Source organism: Nanorana parkeri, unplaced genomic scaffold (genome assembly GCF_000935625.1).
Source record: "Nanorana parkeri isolate BGI_ZX_2015 unplaced genomic scaffold, ASM93562v1 scaffold310, whole genome shotgun sequence".
NCBI classification, from domain to species: Eukaryota; Metazoa; Chordata; class Amphibia; order Anura; family Dicroglossidae; genus Nanorana; species Nanorana parkeri.
The window spans coordinates 620,530-636,298 of NW_017306578.1; the positions used below are offsets into that span (position 1 = coordinate 620,530).

Sequence of the window (15,769 nt, forward strand, 5' to 3'; positions counted from 1 at the left end):
AAAACTGATCTTTCTCTCTTTTCTTATTGTCAGAAAAAAGAGTTACCAGGGCCACATAAGTTTGAAATTTATGAATTCCGCTTCTCGGATTTTGATTGCACTGAAGTAGAACTTGTGAAGTGTGGAATCCAAATGTATTATGAACTTGGAGTGGTAAAAAAGTTTCAAATACCCCCAGAGGTAAGTTTTCTTCTTTAATATTTTGGAGTGTGGTAATCTGGTAAAGGTTTAAAAAATTTAATTGCGGAAAGCTGGATTTAAAAATAGATAAAGGGTCCTGCCTTCTGGAGATCTTGTAATGTCTGCTTGAATGCAGAACTGGTACAGCATATACATGTTTTGTAAATATTCCTTTCAGTTTATGCATAGGGCTTGAATATGTATTTTAGGAGATGTTGACATCTAAAGGTAGACAGGTGCTTATGTTCTCTCCTGTTATATTTTATTCAAGGAAAAAAGTGTTTTGGCATTACTTTATATATACACAGTAAGTTCAAGCATACTAACATTGTGTGATTTTAGATATGCCTTTCCTAAAAATAAAATGAAAAGCATATGCCTCTTTTTACAATCTTTACAAATGATGAAAAAGCCCTCCACCCCTACCACATGTTTATTTTTAAGATGAAATAATTTATTAGGAGTTACAACCTGTTACAAACTAGAAGTATTTTTGTTCTTAAAGTCAGCAAATCCTTATGAAAAACAGGAAGAAAGCTCTGCAGACTTAAAGTAAAACAAACAGGCAGTAACAATACTAGTGGGGATCTCCTTTTACTATCTGCTATGTTATCAGAGAATCTTCATGTAAACCACTGCTCCCTGTGACCTCATAACCAGAGTTTAAAATATTAATGTGTTATATTTCTCACTAAATAGTTCTGTAAAATTAAACTGAAAGTTGCTTCTTTGCCATTGATTCCCATTAATTACAGTGGCTAAGTCAGCATTTCTCAACCTTTTCTTGGTGACATCATCCTTTAAAAGTATACAAACTCTCGAGGCACCCCAGTCTTAAATGTCATAGATTTGAAGGAGGACACCATGCAAGAACAAACAGAAAAGTGGGTTTCCACCTTCACATAGAAGTGCCCTCTTCAAATCAAGATTCCCCTCCACATCCGAGTCACCCTTTGCATCAGTAGCTCCCCTTTACACCAGGAGCCCCCCTTTCACATCGGAAGCCCCTCTTTCATGTCAAAGTCCCCCCCTTTCACATCAGAAATTCCCCCTTCACCTCCGTCTTCATTCCCCCTTCAAATCAGTAAAAACCCCCCCCCCCCCTTTCACATTACACTTCCCCCTTTACATCAGGAGCCCCTTCATATCAGTCTTCATTCCCCCCTTCCATTCCCAATTTCACTATCACAAACTTTTAAGGCACCCTGAGAAAGCCAGAAGGCACACCAGAGTGACATGGCGCCCAGGCTAAGAAAGGCTGGGCTAAGTAAATGATGGCACTATAAAAATGGCAATGCTGTTTTCCCAGTGCTGGCATTTAATCTAGGGCCAAGTAGCAGGTGATTACAGGTATAAGGCATCACTTCACATAGAGGATTTGCTTCTCAGGTTTATAGTTGAATGGACTGTAAAGTTGTATCATTGTTATTGTATGTTATGTCATTATTTTTTTCATCCTTTAACATTCTGATGTATTTACTTTATTTACAGGCACTGGTAAGATTTATGTATGCAATGAAGAAAGGATATAGGAAGGTTACCTATCACAACTGGCGTCATGGATTCAATGTTGCCCAAACTATGTTCACTCTCTTGATGGTATGTGCTAACCAAGTATATGTCGCTTATGTGTTAAGTGGAAAATCCTTTATGATATCACCTTTTCCGGAAAAGAATACAAAGATATAATTAAGAATGTTGTTCCCTCCATGCCAACACCAGCTAACAAATAATACACCTGTAAACAGTTAAGAACTCTGTAACAGCCCCCTCTTTTTAGGATGGGCAGACATCTGACTGAGGGCCCATTCATACCATAATGTTGTGTTAATTGCACAATACATGCACTACTTATTCCACTGCAACACAACACATGGTATTGCAATACCATGTGTTGTGCTGCGTTGCAGCGTACAGCAGATGGGAGGTGCATTATGGTGCCATTCAGATGAATGGCAATGCAATGCACCTAGTGCAGAGTAATGCATGCTAGTTGTGTTGTCCCATAGCGTGCATTAATTGCACACTATCATGTGATTAAAGTGAAATATCAGTTCTTGACTAATTTTTATTGGTTAGTTATAGTTGCATTAATTTAGTTATGCAATAGTAACAATCCTTTGCTATGATGTGAACTGTAATACCAAAGGATTATTACAGGACAAATGTGTATATTTAAAGCTCATGTCCAGCTAAAGCTTTTTTTTTTAGAGGGCTGGAAGGGAGTGGAAAAGTGTTAATATGTCTGTGTTTCAGATGATGAGGGTGCTCTCCGCACACCTTACAGCAATCCCGGCCAGTAAGAATGATGGTGCTTGTAGTGACTACCACGGATGGCACCGTGCAAAGTACGAAATGAAAAAGCAGGTCACCAGCACTCAAATTATTTAAATAGATATGTCCTTTTCAATTATGTCACGACAATCAACAAAGCCGACGTTTCGGGGCCGCGCAGTGTCCCTTCTTCAAGGCAGATAGATGTGACAATGTGATAGTATTCATGCACCACATATATACCCCATAAAACCAGTGAATCATCAATAGCCACACCCCAGTGATGTCAGAATGGCGGGAGAAAACGCCATATTTAAAAGTCAAAATATCATTTAAAAACAGCATATTCAAATTCACAAAGATAGTTAATGAACTGTACCCACAATCTGATGATGCAAGGAAGCGCTGTGGTGGTAGAGTGTATAATACGCGTCATCGGTTGCTAAGGTGATGGAGAGATACAATTTTCAATCATCATACGGCACAGATGCCGGGGCTATATGTCAGAGTTACAACCTGGGTGTGGGAAGAACAAGAGAGCTGATGTCCCCACTCCACGAGCACAGCAATAAACGTTCCAGGATCAAAGTGGGGCAAAGGAAAAGCAATATAATAATAATTGATATAAGACTGCGGTGTGCACAAAAGAAAATAATATTAATAAAAGTGATATATTCACATATAGGGAACCAAACCAGGGAACATACAAAGGGATAATACAAAATACATACATATATGACACATACACAAAATAAAACATAAAACAAGACACCAAATCGGCTCATAGACCATGAAAAATATCGAAAGAAATAACTGAAAAATTAGCATAAATTAATTACATAAGGATAACCCACATAAATGTATAGATGGGTATCCTATAAATATAAAAAATTCTAAAAATTCTCCAATATATTAAGATGAAACGTCAATGTTGATAGATGACTAGGTACACATAATCATAAGAAAAAAAAATAATCATATAAATATGTATATATAAATATCAAGAGAGTTGACATTGCAACCTATTCAACTAGGTAACAGGACAAAGATAAAGAGGAATTGAGTCCTCTTGGTTTTACTGTATTCAACCTATGAATCCAGTAGGCTTCCCTACGTAATGATATGTTGTCTCTATTACCGCCTCTGTGCGGTCTCGGTACGTATTCGATAACCTTTGCTTTGAGCTCGTGTGTCTGGTGATTTAACTGTGCAAAGTATTTTTCATGGTCTATGAGCCGATTTGGTGTCTTGTTTTATGTTTTATTTTGTGTATGTGTCATATATGTATGTATTTTGTATTATCCCTTTGTATGTTCCCTGGTTTGGTTCCCTATATGTGAATATATCACTTTTATTAATATTATTTTCTTTTGTGCACACCGCAGTCTTATATCAATTATTATTATATTGCTTTTCCTTTGCCCCACTTTTGTCCTGGAACGTTTATTGCTGTGCTCGTGGAGTGGGGACATCAGCTCTCTTGTTCTTCCCACACCCAGGTTGTAACTCTGACATATAGCCCCGGCATCTGTGCCGTATGATGATTGAAAATTGTATCTCTCCATCACCTTAGCAACCGATGACGCGTATTGTACGCGGCGACTTATGAGGATAAGGGGCGACACTGTATACACTGGCTGGGGATGCTAGATCGTAATGCCGCTATCTTTGGACTGGCGTGCATATATGCAGTAGCGATGTCGGACACTCTACCACCACAGCGCTTCCTTGGATCATCAGATTGTGGGTACAGTTCATTAACTATCTTTGTGAATTTGAATATGCTGTTTTTAAATGATATTTTGACTTTTAAATATGGCGTTTTCTCCCGCCATTCTGACATCACTGGGGTGTGGCTATTGATGATTCACTGGTTTTATGGGGTATATATGTGGTGCATGAATACTATCACATTGTCACATCTATCTGCCTTGAAGAAGGGACCCTGCGCGGCCCCGAAACGTCGGCTTTGTTGATTGTCGTGACATAATTGTCCATTAAAAAGGACATATCTATTTAAATAATTTGAGTGCTGGTGACCTGCTTTTTCATTTAATATGTCTGTGCACATTTTATTGCTGATTGTATTCCATTTTGATTATTCCTCCTTTCTTCCTGCCTGTTTGAAAGGTGGTAAACCGAACAGGAATTAGGGAAATATTTCCTGTTTCTTTGACAAATGTCAGGAGTAAAGCAATAAAATAAAATGTTTTAGTAGGGAGGAAGGTTTAGCACCCCTGTCAGGAATTTATAACAGTATGCAGCCCTATGTGGGGAAGATTTCCCCTTATTTTCTGTACAGGTGACAAGTTTCAAACAGATCAAGAAGATACATTTCCTCTGTGGATGCAGATAGCACAGAGAGGAGTTTTAACATTTCTTCACTATATTAATACAATAATATTCTGTAATTTACAATATATATATATATATATACACACACATATACTGTATAGTCATTTTTCTCATTATGTACAAATGCTCTGAAACGAGCCACACGCTCCTCAGCCCCGGAAGGATCCCCCCCAGCCCTCGGACAGTTAAACCACATCCACATAATTCCGCTTAGGAGACAAGTAGCAGATCAGACTGTACACTTCACAGATTGTCGGGATATATATATGTGTGTGTATATATATATATATATATATATCAAATAAAGGTGTAATTGTATAATATATGCTATAAAGGTGGTATTGCTATACTTATAGACATCCTTTATACATACATATGGTGATGAACCTGCCCTTTTTTGCAGACTGGGAAACTGAAACGTTACTACACAGATCTAGAGGCCATGGCAATGGTGACTGCTGGATTTTGCCATGACATAGACCACAGAGGAACAAATAATCTTTACCAGATGAAGTATGCAGTTTTACTTTCTTATGTTAAAATATATACTATAATCACGTTGAAGACAAAGATAATTTTGTTGGGTTTGGTTGGCTGCTGCAGGTTTATGCACCTCTAGGGGCTAGTACTTCAAATCTGCAGCAGTTTACCACTCTTTCTCCCAGGAGCAGAGCTTCTTTAAATCCCCTAGCATGGGCATTGAGCATTTAAAGTGAACACTGTTTTACTCTATTCACCAGGCTATGCTAAAGTACCATTAATTTTGCTGCAGGAACATTCTCTCCTATATTTAATCATCCCCACAAACTTTAGACTCGTTTATACCAGCCAACTTACTAAAATGTTTTAGAATGTGGACTAGTGTGTTGAGTGGAGTTTAGCGGGGAGGCAGTGTGATTCAGCACTGTTTCAGCACATCATGCTGTTTACTTTTTCTTTTTAGCTTTATTTGGAATGTACAAAGTGTAGACTCTATTCAGGTACAGCAGTGTGGTGTGCTGCACTGTGGAGCACTGACCTGCAGTGCCACATGTCTACATTTATTTAAACAACATCGCACATCACACCCACATTGGGATGTGAATGGTACAATTGTTTTCTATGTGCCCTTGGGGTGACAGGTGTTGATCAGCTGCTGAAAAACTATAGTCACTGCAAATGGAGTGACTGAGCCCTTACTAAAAACCTTTGTCTTTTTGAAAAGCAAGCTGTATTCTTTTGGAAAATATTTGTCATCTTTCAAAATTTTTTATTTCAATGTTTGTACTGGTATTTTTTTAGATGTAGAAGTATTGTTTCTTAAAAACTTTCTAGCATAGTAATTTGTTAGGACAGGGACTTTCCTCATTTACATTTAGATTTTACTGTTGGGATTATAATTTAAAGGACATCTGCCTTGCTAAGATCATGAATAACTCAAACCTGTTATCCAGATTTTGGTGTGAAAATATACTGCAAATGCAAATCTCCCACATTTGCTTTTATGAATGAAACGGAATGATTTTTAAAATTTATTTTAATGAAAAAAAAAAGGTTCTGTACGTTGCCACAAACAGATCTAGGAAACTTTTTTTTTTTGCTAGTTTTATTTCTATTTAATGTTCTGTTATAGAAATTGGGCATATGAGGAACTAATGACAAGGAGGGGGATTAGCAGCATTGTGGTGGCTCCAGAAAAGAAGCCCACAAATAATAATAATTTAAAAAAATTAGCTACTGGGCACAAAAAGTTAATGTTTATTTTTTATGAACATTGAACACCTAACACCAGCCAAAATTTGTCATCAGTGAAAATTCTGTGTGATACATTTTATGGAATATTTTAGCTACATGTTTTAAACCACTTGTGATGAGTCTGACATTGTGACTTTAAGTCTGAGAAACACTTCCACTTGTGTATTTCTACTAGGGATGTCCCGATACCGATGCTAGCATCGGAATCGGGCCCGATACAGGGCATTTTGACAAGTACTTGTACTTGTCAAAATGCCCCGATGCCTAGCGCCGAGGCTTGCGTTGTTTTTAAATTTTTTCTTACCGTCTGTGGGGTCCTTTTTACTGTCCTCTGGGCAGGCTGGAGGAGCGTCGCGTCACTGCTGTGGGCGGCGCTCCAGGTGGGGTCCTAATGTGGTTGGCCAGCGACTGCCCAGAGGACTCCGCCTGTAGCTCCGCCCACAAAAGTGACGCGACGCTCAGCTGCTCAGCGCCGCCGACGTCCGTGGGGTCCTTTTTACCGTCCTCTGGGCAGACTGGAGGAGCGTCGTGTCACTGCTGTGGGCGGCGCTCCAGGTGGGGTCCTAATGTGGCTGGCCAGCGACTGCCCAGATGACTCCGCCTGTAGCTCCACCCAGAACAGTGACGCGACGCTCAGCGCCGCCGACATCCTCAAAAAGGAAAAAGAAAGCATTCGGCACCTCGTGAGGCACCTCCATTGAACAGGCAAGAGTGAGTAAGGGCCTGTGCTGGGATGGCAAAGAAGACAGTCAGTAGTTGCTCACGATAAGGGGTCCTCACTGTCCCTATGTGTATGCACCATGGGTATCAGTACCGTCAAGCACCCAGGGCACATGCCCACATCCCTGGGTGCTCAGGCTGCTTCCACCCACTGTTGATCTGTAGAAGTGGGTACAGAGGAGAGCTGGAGTGAGGGGGGGGGGAAGAAGTGCTGAGATGTGGACGTGGATTTAGAGATGAGCTGTGGCTGGGTGGTGAAGAGGTGAGGTGGGAAAGGTAAGCTGTGGCAAGGGGGAGCAGAGTTTAGCTGTGGACGGGGTATAGTGGTAAGCTGTGAATGAGGGGGCAAAGGTGAGCTCTGAATGAGGGTTACAGAGTTTAGCTGTGGACATGGAGTTCAGAGGTGAGTCAGATGGTTTTTAAAAAAATGTCACCTGTCCCTTTAAGAAAAAGTATCGGTAATTGGTATCGGCAAGTACATGAGGGCCAGTACTTGTACTTGTATTTGGTCTTAAAAAAGTGGCATCGGGACATCACTAATTTCTACCTTTACAGCCAAATTTATGAAACCCACACTATATGTTTGTTATGTGTTCCCATTCACACAGCATACCTAAAAACAACTAAAAGGTATTTCTTACCTTTGCAGTTGTTGTTTTTTTGGAGCAGATTATGCACATGACTTAATGGACAGCTTCTATTATTCAAAAAAACTTGTTCCTATTTAGGGGCTCCTTATGGACAGACTGGATTGAAAATGATGTAACATACAATGTACCACCCAAGCCTTGATGTTTTAACTCTTTGTTAGGACAGACAGTGTGCATGTCTAGTTTACAACTGATAATGAAGATTATGGTACAAACAGGGTTAATTATGGTAAACATAACTCCCTAGCTCCCTGTTTAACATTACATAGAAAGGGAAGGCTAAGTACGATTTTTCAGTGACTAGGAATATGTAACAATTGTAAAGTATGGGGTCTATTCACAAAGCTGCCGAGGGCAGCCGAGTGAATGACCGATCAGAAGTGAAGTGAGCCGAACACTGTTCGGCTATTCACTTCAGGCTGGTACGGCTGATTTCAGCCGATGTACGGCTGAAATCAGCCGTACATTGGCTTGCTTCGTGTGGCTTCGGCCCAGCCGAACATGCTTAGCATGTTCGGCTGATCCGAAGCCACACGAAGCAAGCCAATGTACGGCTGATTTCAGCCGATGTACGGCTGAAATCAGCCGTACATTGGCTTGCTTCGTGTGGCTTCGGCCCAGCCGAACATGCTTAGCATGTTCGGCTGATCCGAAGCCACACGAAGCAAGCCAATGTACGGCTGATTTCAGCCGATGTACGGCTGAAATCAGCCGTACATTGGCTTGCTTCGTGTGGCTTCGGCCCAGCCGAACATGCTTAGCATGTTCGGCTGATCCGAAGCCACACGAAGCAAGCCAATGTACGGCTGATTTCAGCCGATGTACGGCTGAAATCAGCCGTACATTGGCTTGCTTCGTGTGGCTTCGGCCCAGCCGAACATGCTTAGCATGTTCGGCTGATCCGAAGCCACACGAAGCAAGCCAATGTACGGCTGATTTCAGCCGATGTACGGCTGAAATCAGCCGTACATTGGCTTGCTTCGTGTGGCTTCGGCCCAGCCGAACATGCTTAGCATGTTCGGCTGATCCGAAGCCACACGAAGCAAGCCAATGTACGGCTGATTTCAGCCGATGTACGGCTGAAATCAGCCGTACATTGGCTTGCTTCGTGTGGCTTCGGCCCAGCCGAACATGCTTAGCATGTTCGGCTGATCCGAAGCCACACGAAGCAAGCCAATGTACGGCTGATTTCAGCCGATGTACGGCTGAAATCAGCCGTACATTGGCTTGCTTCGTGTGGCTTCGGCCCAGCCGAACATGCTTAGCATGTTCGGCTGATCCGAAGCCACACGAAGCAAGCCAATGTACGGCTGATTTCAGCCGATGTACGGCTGAAATCAGCCGTACATTGGCTTGCTTCGTGTGGCTTCGGCCCAGCCGAACATGCTTAGCATGTTCGGCTGATCCGAAGCCACACGAAGCAAGCCAATGTACGGCTGATTTCAGCCGATGTACGGCTGAAATCAGCCGTACCAGCCTGAAGTGAATAGCCGAACAGTGTTCGGCTCACTTCACTTCTGATCGGTCATTCACTCGGCTGCCCTCGGCAGCTTTGTGAATAGACCCCTAGGTGTTATTCCAATTAGGCTGCAAAGGTGTTAATACACTTTAATGTTATTCTCCAGTAGTCCCAAATTCTGCTGCTTCCTCTGTTAACAAATGCGGCATTCTTAGTGGTAGTTAGAGGCTTTCCCCAAAATCTAAGAAAGTTATGGCTTAGGAACAGGAGGTGTATGAAAACTTCCAATGTGATGAATTTAGAAAAGTACAATACATGCATTTTTTGTGATATCCAACCAACACCATCCAATTCAAAGGCATATATTGTATTTTCTAAAATGTATGCTATGGAAAAGTTTTGTTTACATTTTGTGGTGCGTTGCTACCAGTTTATGGAATCCAATTCCTGAGTAAAAATCTCAATCTTTTTTTCCATCGTTATTTAAGCACAAAAATGAACAGCTTTACTGTTGGAAAGTAGTTTTACTCTAGGAAACACATTTTATACAAATACCTTCTGTAGAGAGGGTTTATTGAATTTTGTAGCTAAAAACTACACGTTTTTAGGCCCCCTTCCCCAAAAGACAACTCAAGGACTGATCTGTGTAAACATGAGCAAGGAAAATAAGGCTTCTGCCCTTAATTCTTCTCTTGCTCCATTGTTTTTAACTTGCTGCCTCCACTTTTTATTTCTTTGCTCCAGTTTTCACAGATCAGCCAGAAGATTTGACAGAAAACTGACATCTTTCACAATCAGACCATGTAAGGGTTACTCTTTGAAATTTGTTTATGTCTACACACCTGTCTAAACTCAAAAAATTGAAGTGTTGAACTCACCTTTAACCTTTGCCAATTTAGATCTCAACACCCCTTAGCGCGATTGCATGGATCATCTATTTTGGAGAGACATCACTTGGAGTTTGGAAAATTTCTGCTGGCAGATGAGGTAAATAACTAATAAAAACAATAAATGAAAGTATTTTAACCAGTTCAGCTCAATATCTGTATACCCTTATGGACTGGAGCAATTTTAAAATTTCTGATATGGGCCTTGATCCTGCAAGGTATAGACAAAAAAAGGTAATAAAACCAAACAAATGCACTTTTTTCATCTCTGGCTATTCTTAGTTTTAAAACAGCTAGTAATGCTGTAAAATAGTTACAAAATAAGTAAACAACATACAATAGAACTCCCCCCGCCCCCAGCCATTTGCTAAACAACCCCCAGTGATTCTGAGGAAGGGGGTATGCCCCTGAAACGTGTAAATCCAGCCTAAAAGCAGCCGGTGGCACAATGATATGGTGATGTGACCAGAGGCAGCTTTTTATATCCAGTCAGAGCAGAACATTCTTTGATCAATGATTTTGTGGTCTCTTATTGACAAGTATGACTGAAATTTTATAATTGTGAGTATTTATAACCATTTTTATTATTCAAATAAAAATAGATTTCACACAAGGAGGTGGCACTTTGTGGCTTTTGTCTTCTAAAACTAAAATCATAACCAGTGTTAGCTTGTAAGGCACAGTAATATAGAAGCATGTATATGTACAAAAGAATGGTGTTGGTAATCCTTGCACTTGCACATTGCTGTTATTAGTCTTTTACTTGGATCCTACAATACTCTGGTAAACTACATTTGAATTGTAAATGCCCCAAATATGTATACCTTTAACCAGCAATACGTAATTAAGCCTTGAAAAAACAGAAGTTAACAAGTTAATTATTTTTACTTTGTTTTGCAGTCTATGAACATTTACCAGAATCTAAATAGAAGACAACATGAACATGTTATTCACCTGATGGATATTGCTATAATAGCTACAGACCTGGCTCTATATTTTAAGTGAGTATACAAAAGACTGTTATATGAAATGAAATACATGAAGTTATTTATAATAATATCCTTATTTACACACAACCATCATTTTACAGAGGTTCACAAATGACAGTTAGATTTTCCTAATTCCCAAAAGATGTCCCTCAGATATATTACATAGCACTTTACAAGGTTAATACAATCATTCATGTCAGCCACTGCATTTGAAGGCGCATATCATCTAATGTACGTACCACACTCATATTATACTATCGGAACAGTATAGTCAGAGAATATTCAAACTCTATGGAGGGAATTTAATAAAACTGGAACAATTATAATCTGGAGCAGCTGTGCATAGTAAACAATCAGGTGCTATCTTCAGCCTTTTCAGTTGAGCTTTGAAAATGAAAACTAGAATCTGATTGGTTGGCTTGCACAGCTGCTCCAGATGCTGTCTGCTCCAGTATTAGTAAATTCCACTTTATGTATATAATGTCCTTGGGAAAACTGAAACATTTGACTTGCTTAGCAACTGTGCTAATTTTCATAATTTCTGTGACAGGAGAGGAGACATAGGGGGTTATTCACAAAGCTGCCGAAGGATCTAGCCTTAGCTCCGGATGATCCTTCGGCTAGCTTCGGCCCCAGGACCCCTTCGGTTCAGTAGAACTGAACGGCTGCTGTACGGGCTATTCACTATAGCCCGTACAGCTCCCGAAGTTGGCCGAGCGGCTCAGTCGAGCCAAAGGCATATGCTTCGGCTCGACTGAGCCCAGTTGAAAGGTGAAGCTGGCCAAGCGGCCGCCCATTGGCCGGCCAACAGCCTGCTACTGACAGCTGGGCAGAGCCAGCCATCATCTCACGGCTGGCTCCGGCCACTTGCAGAGACAAATCAGCGTCCCTGGTTACCAAAGCGGCTCCACCAGGTTCTCAGTGTGTAATGACAGATCGGCGTCCCTGGTTACCAATCTGTCATTACGACGACAGCTTAGGAGAACCGGCGGTGATATGAAAGCCGACTCTGCTAAGCTCTCATATTAATGACAGAACAGCGTCCGCTGGTTACTAGGTAACTAGCGGATGCTGTTCTGTCATTAAGAGGAGAGCTTAGCAGAGTTGGCTTTCATATACTCGCTGTCTCCAACAAGCTCTCATTGTAATGACAGCTTTTCCCGGCCAATAGAAAACAGTTGGGCGGAGCTAGCTGTCACTGCTAGCTCCGCCCAATCGTTTTCTATACCATAGTGATATATGTATAGCCAAACCTTTTTTTTTACTTTTGAATACAGTAGGGAAGGGTTAAAATTCCTGTTAGTTTAATTTTTGCTGTCTGTTAGAAAGATTTCCCTTCACTTCCTGGTTCAGAGATGCAACAGGAAGAGAGAGAAAATCACTGCAAAGTGAAAGGAATTGTCCTCTTAGACAGATGTCAACAGAACAGATGTCCCTGTTGGAGTACTTCACCTTACCTCTTGTTCTAGTGACAACTCTAAGATTTTAGATTACTTTATGTCTCTGTGCAGGGCCGTCTTTGATATGAATTGGACCCTGGGCAAACATTTTCTTGGGCCCCCCACCAAGCCAAGCCCGCTAACTGCCATGCAGTTTCTCTCTCCACCCCAACATCCCAAATCAATTTATTCATTTTATATTTTTTTTAAATGATTGGCCCAGTAACTTAAGGAGTGTGACAATCAGCCAGCGCTGCAGATATATAAAAAACATATCTGCGGTGCTCGCTGATTGTAACACTCCTGCAGTTACTGTTTGTGAATCACCCCCCTCTGCAACATTCACAAAGTCCGATAGAAGTGACGTTTCAGACCGATCAGTTGTTCTAGGCAGATATGATCGGTTCTCCTGCACTTGCGCACTGTGCCGATCTGCCCTGGAACAGCCGACAAAGCGCTGGAATGCTTGACCCAATAGGCGGTCACACATTCCATCGCTGTCAAACTGAGCGGGATTACGTTGTAATGTGTGACCACGTCACCGGTCACACATTCCAACGTAGTCACAAACTTTGATAAAACACCCGTCCCCTGTCCCCTGAGTAGTATCCAGTAGTGTGGGAGGAGCAGAGCACTGTGGCTCTGTCTCTCTCCAAAGCAAAGGGATCAGAGCCTATCATGAATGCCTAGAGCAGCCGGCCCGCCCATCTGCATCATCAGTTGCTAGGCAGACAGGGGGCTGATTAGCAGGGACACAGGCTTTAAGGTTCTAACATTTCCATACTCTATCAAAAACTAGCTGCACATATATATAACCTTTGATTAGCTACTAAAACTACAATTACCCTTTATCCAAAATTTCTTCTGATATTATACATAACTTCCATTTGTCTAAGTGTGATGTGAGTATTCATTATTATCTGTCTTCTCAGGAAGAGAACAATGTTCCAGAAGATTGTTGATCAGTCAAAGACATATGAAGAGCAACAGAAATGGGTGGAATACTTATCGATTGAAACAACGAGAAAAGAAATCATTATGTAGGTGCCCTCTCTGCTTAACTGGGAGAGGGCACTGCAGGCCACACAACATTACTTTCTCTTAGTATAGGTCCATGCTCATAAACAAATCACAAATCATGTAAGCTAGCTGAATGAAGTTACCTGGCAGTTGGAAGTGTTTTAGTTATTTCTCTAACCCTACCAATGAAATAAGCAGGGTGTGGATGGGTGCAAAAAAATATATAAACACCTTGCTGCAGTCAACTCCCAAGCTAGCTAACAGTGATGTAATGATGCTCGTACAACCTGCTGCACACTACATGGGGAAGGGTAGGTGAATGGACACCCAACTCACAGGAAACTGGACAAAAACAGCTTTTAGCAGAACACTGTCCCAGTTTTTTCGGCAGAGACATATTTTCTGGAATTTGGATGGGCCACTGCAAAATATAGTTCAAGCTTTGCGCATTGTTAAATAATTTCAGGAAGAAATACTTGTAGAATATTTGGTGCAAATGTGCCCATGTATATGTGCCTATAAATGGATTATCAAAACTTGGTATGGTATGACATTATCAAAACCTGGTATGGTATGACAGCATTGGTAGAGGCAGTAGTATGATGACCTTCTTTTTCTACATTTGTGGCAACTATTTGATTGCTTCTGCTAATGTGATTTAACTGAACATTTGTCTGTTATACAGAACAAGAAGGCGGTCCTTTTCTTACATGATCACTCTAAAGCTGGTCATACACCTATAGAATTTCTATAGATTTTCTATGGTCAGATGGAAAAAGTGCAAATTCCTCCATCTACGCTAAACTGTGTGGATGGAGGAATCTCCCACTAGGCCAAGCTTCAGTATCTTGCTAGTTGGCGCCCGCTGGCTGTCAAAATCTAATTGGATGCAGGCATTGTTCCGGTGTTTTGAGAGCCAGCGGGGCCAACTAGCAAAATGCTGAAGCTTGGCCCAGTGGGAGATTCCTCCATCCAAACAGTTTGGCATAGATGGAGGAATCTGCTGCACTTTTTCCATCTGACCATAGCTGCCTGTAATAAACAGGCAGCGCTTTGTCCATGACAGGTTACAAAGCGGGGAGGCTTTCCCTGCTGTGTAACCTGTTACAAGCCGCTCTGAATGGAATGGAGAAAAAGCTGTCAGCTGACTGCACGTCCCTGGTTATGGGGTGACAGCTGGGGTGCTCCTGTATTGTTACCTTTTCAGCAGCTGTGCTGACATAGTCCACCAATGCTGTTACTACAAAAGAACACAAAAGAGCGCAAAGGCAATGAGGAACTAACTAACTTGGCAGAACATGGCACAAAAAAAGCTGTTAGACACTTACATGTAAGTCCGGGGACCAGAGGAGGGGCGGCCTGTGTGGAAGATTGGGGTGCCCGAGGTGTATGCCCAAATTTGGCTGGTCTGCTGCCCGAAGGTGTTCGTCCACGGGGAGAGAGGAGAGAACTGTGAACGAGGAGAGAGGGAGCAGAGCAGGGACTCCGTCCGTGTCACCGCTGCATGAGTGAGAGATCCAAGCATTGTGGAGGAGACTCGGCGGCGTTACATCTGGCTGAGCTGCTGTGGCTATGGATGACAGTACTCGGTCTCTGTTAGATCGGAATGGAGCGGTGTGCAGGAGCCGTGGTAGCAACAGTAGGGGGATGCCGACATGCGGCGGGCGGTCAAGTCAGTGGTAGTAGTGGGGTAGGGAATATCGAGAGAGAGAGAGAGAGCCTGTTCTGCCAAGTTAGTTAGTTCCTCATTGCCTTTGCACCCTTTTGTGTTCTTTTGTTATTACATTTATAGGTTCTCCTCCTGTTACCAGGGCTGCATGTTAGTTAGTTATCCATTTTTAGGGTCTCCATCTGAGAGCGCTGTTTGTGTTTTTTTGTTTCAATGCTGTTACTAGGAAGCTAGTCCAGAGCAATGATGTGCAGTTGACACTGGAGTGTGTGCATAAAGACAAGAGGTAGTTGAATGAGGCTGATAGAGATGAGCAGCATTGAGATGAAAAAATATATGAAAATAGGGTGAAACAGCATTTTATCAAAAAAAAAAAAAAAAAACAAGGGGGGG

General features: G+C 41.7%; 1 protein-coding gene across 1 annotated transcript in view; it reads left to right on the plus strand.

Annotated features, from left to right (window-relative positions):
- The window catches only part of LOC108788172 (rod cGMP-specific 3',5'-cyclic phosphodiesterase subunit beta-like), a gene marked incomplete at its 5' end in the record, with an annotated part of 59,535 nt that overhangs the window by 23,253 nt on the left and 20,513 nt on the right, over positions 1–15,769 (plus strand). Inside the window, 6 exons of the mRNA XM_018557897.1 lie at positions 34–180; positions 1,672–1,779; positions 5,213–5,322; positions 10,272–10,359; positions 11,160–11,260; positions 13,620–13,727. Of these exons, the coding sequence (XP_018413399.1) occupies positions 34–180; positions 1,672–1,779; positions 5,213–5,322; positions 10,272–10,359; positions 11,160–11,260; positions 13,620–13,727 (662 nt within the window). The remainder of the gene's footprint in view (positions 1–33; positions 181–1,671; positions 1,780–5,212; positions 5,323–10,271; positions 10,360–11,159; positions 11,261–13,619; positions 13,728–15,769) is intronic.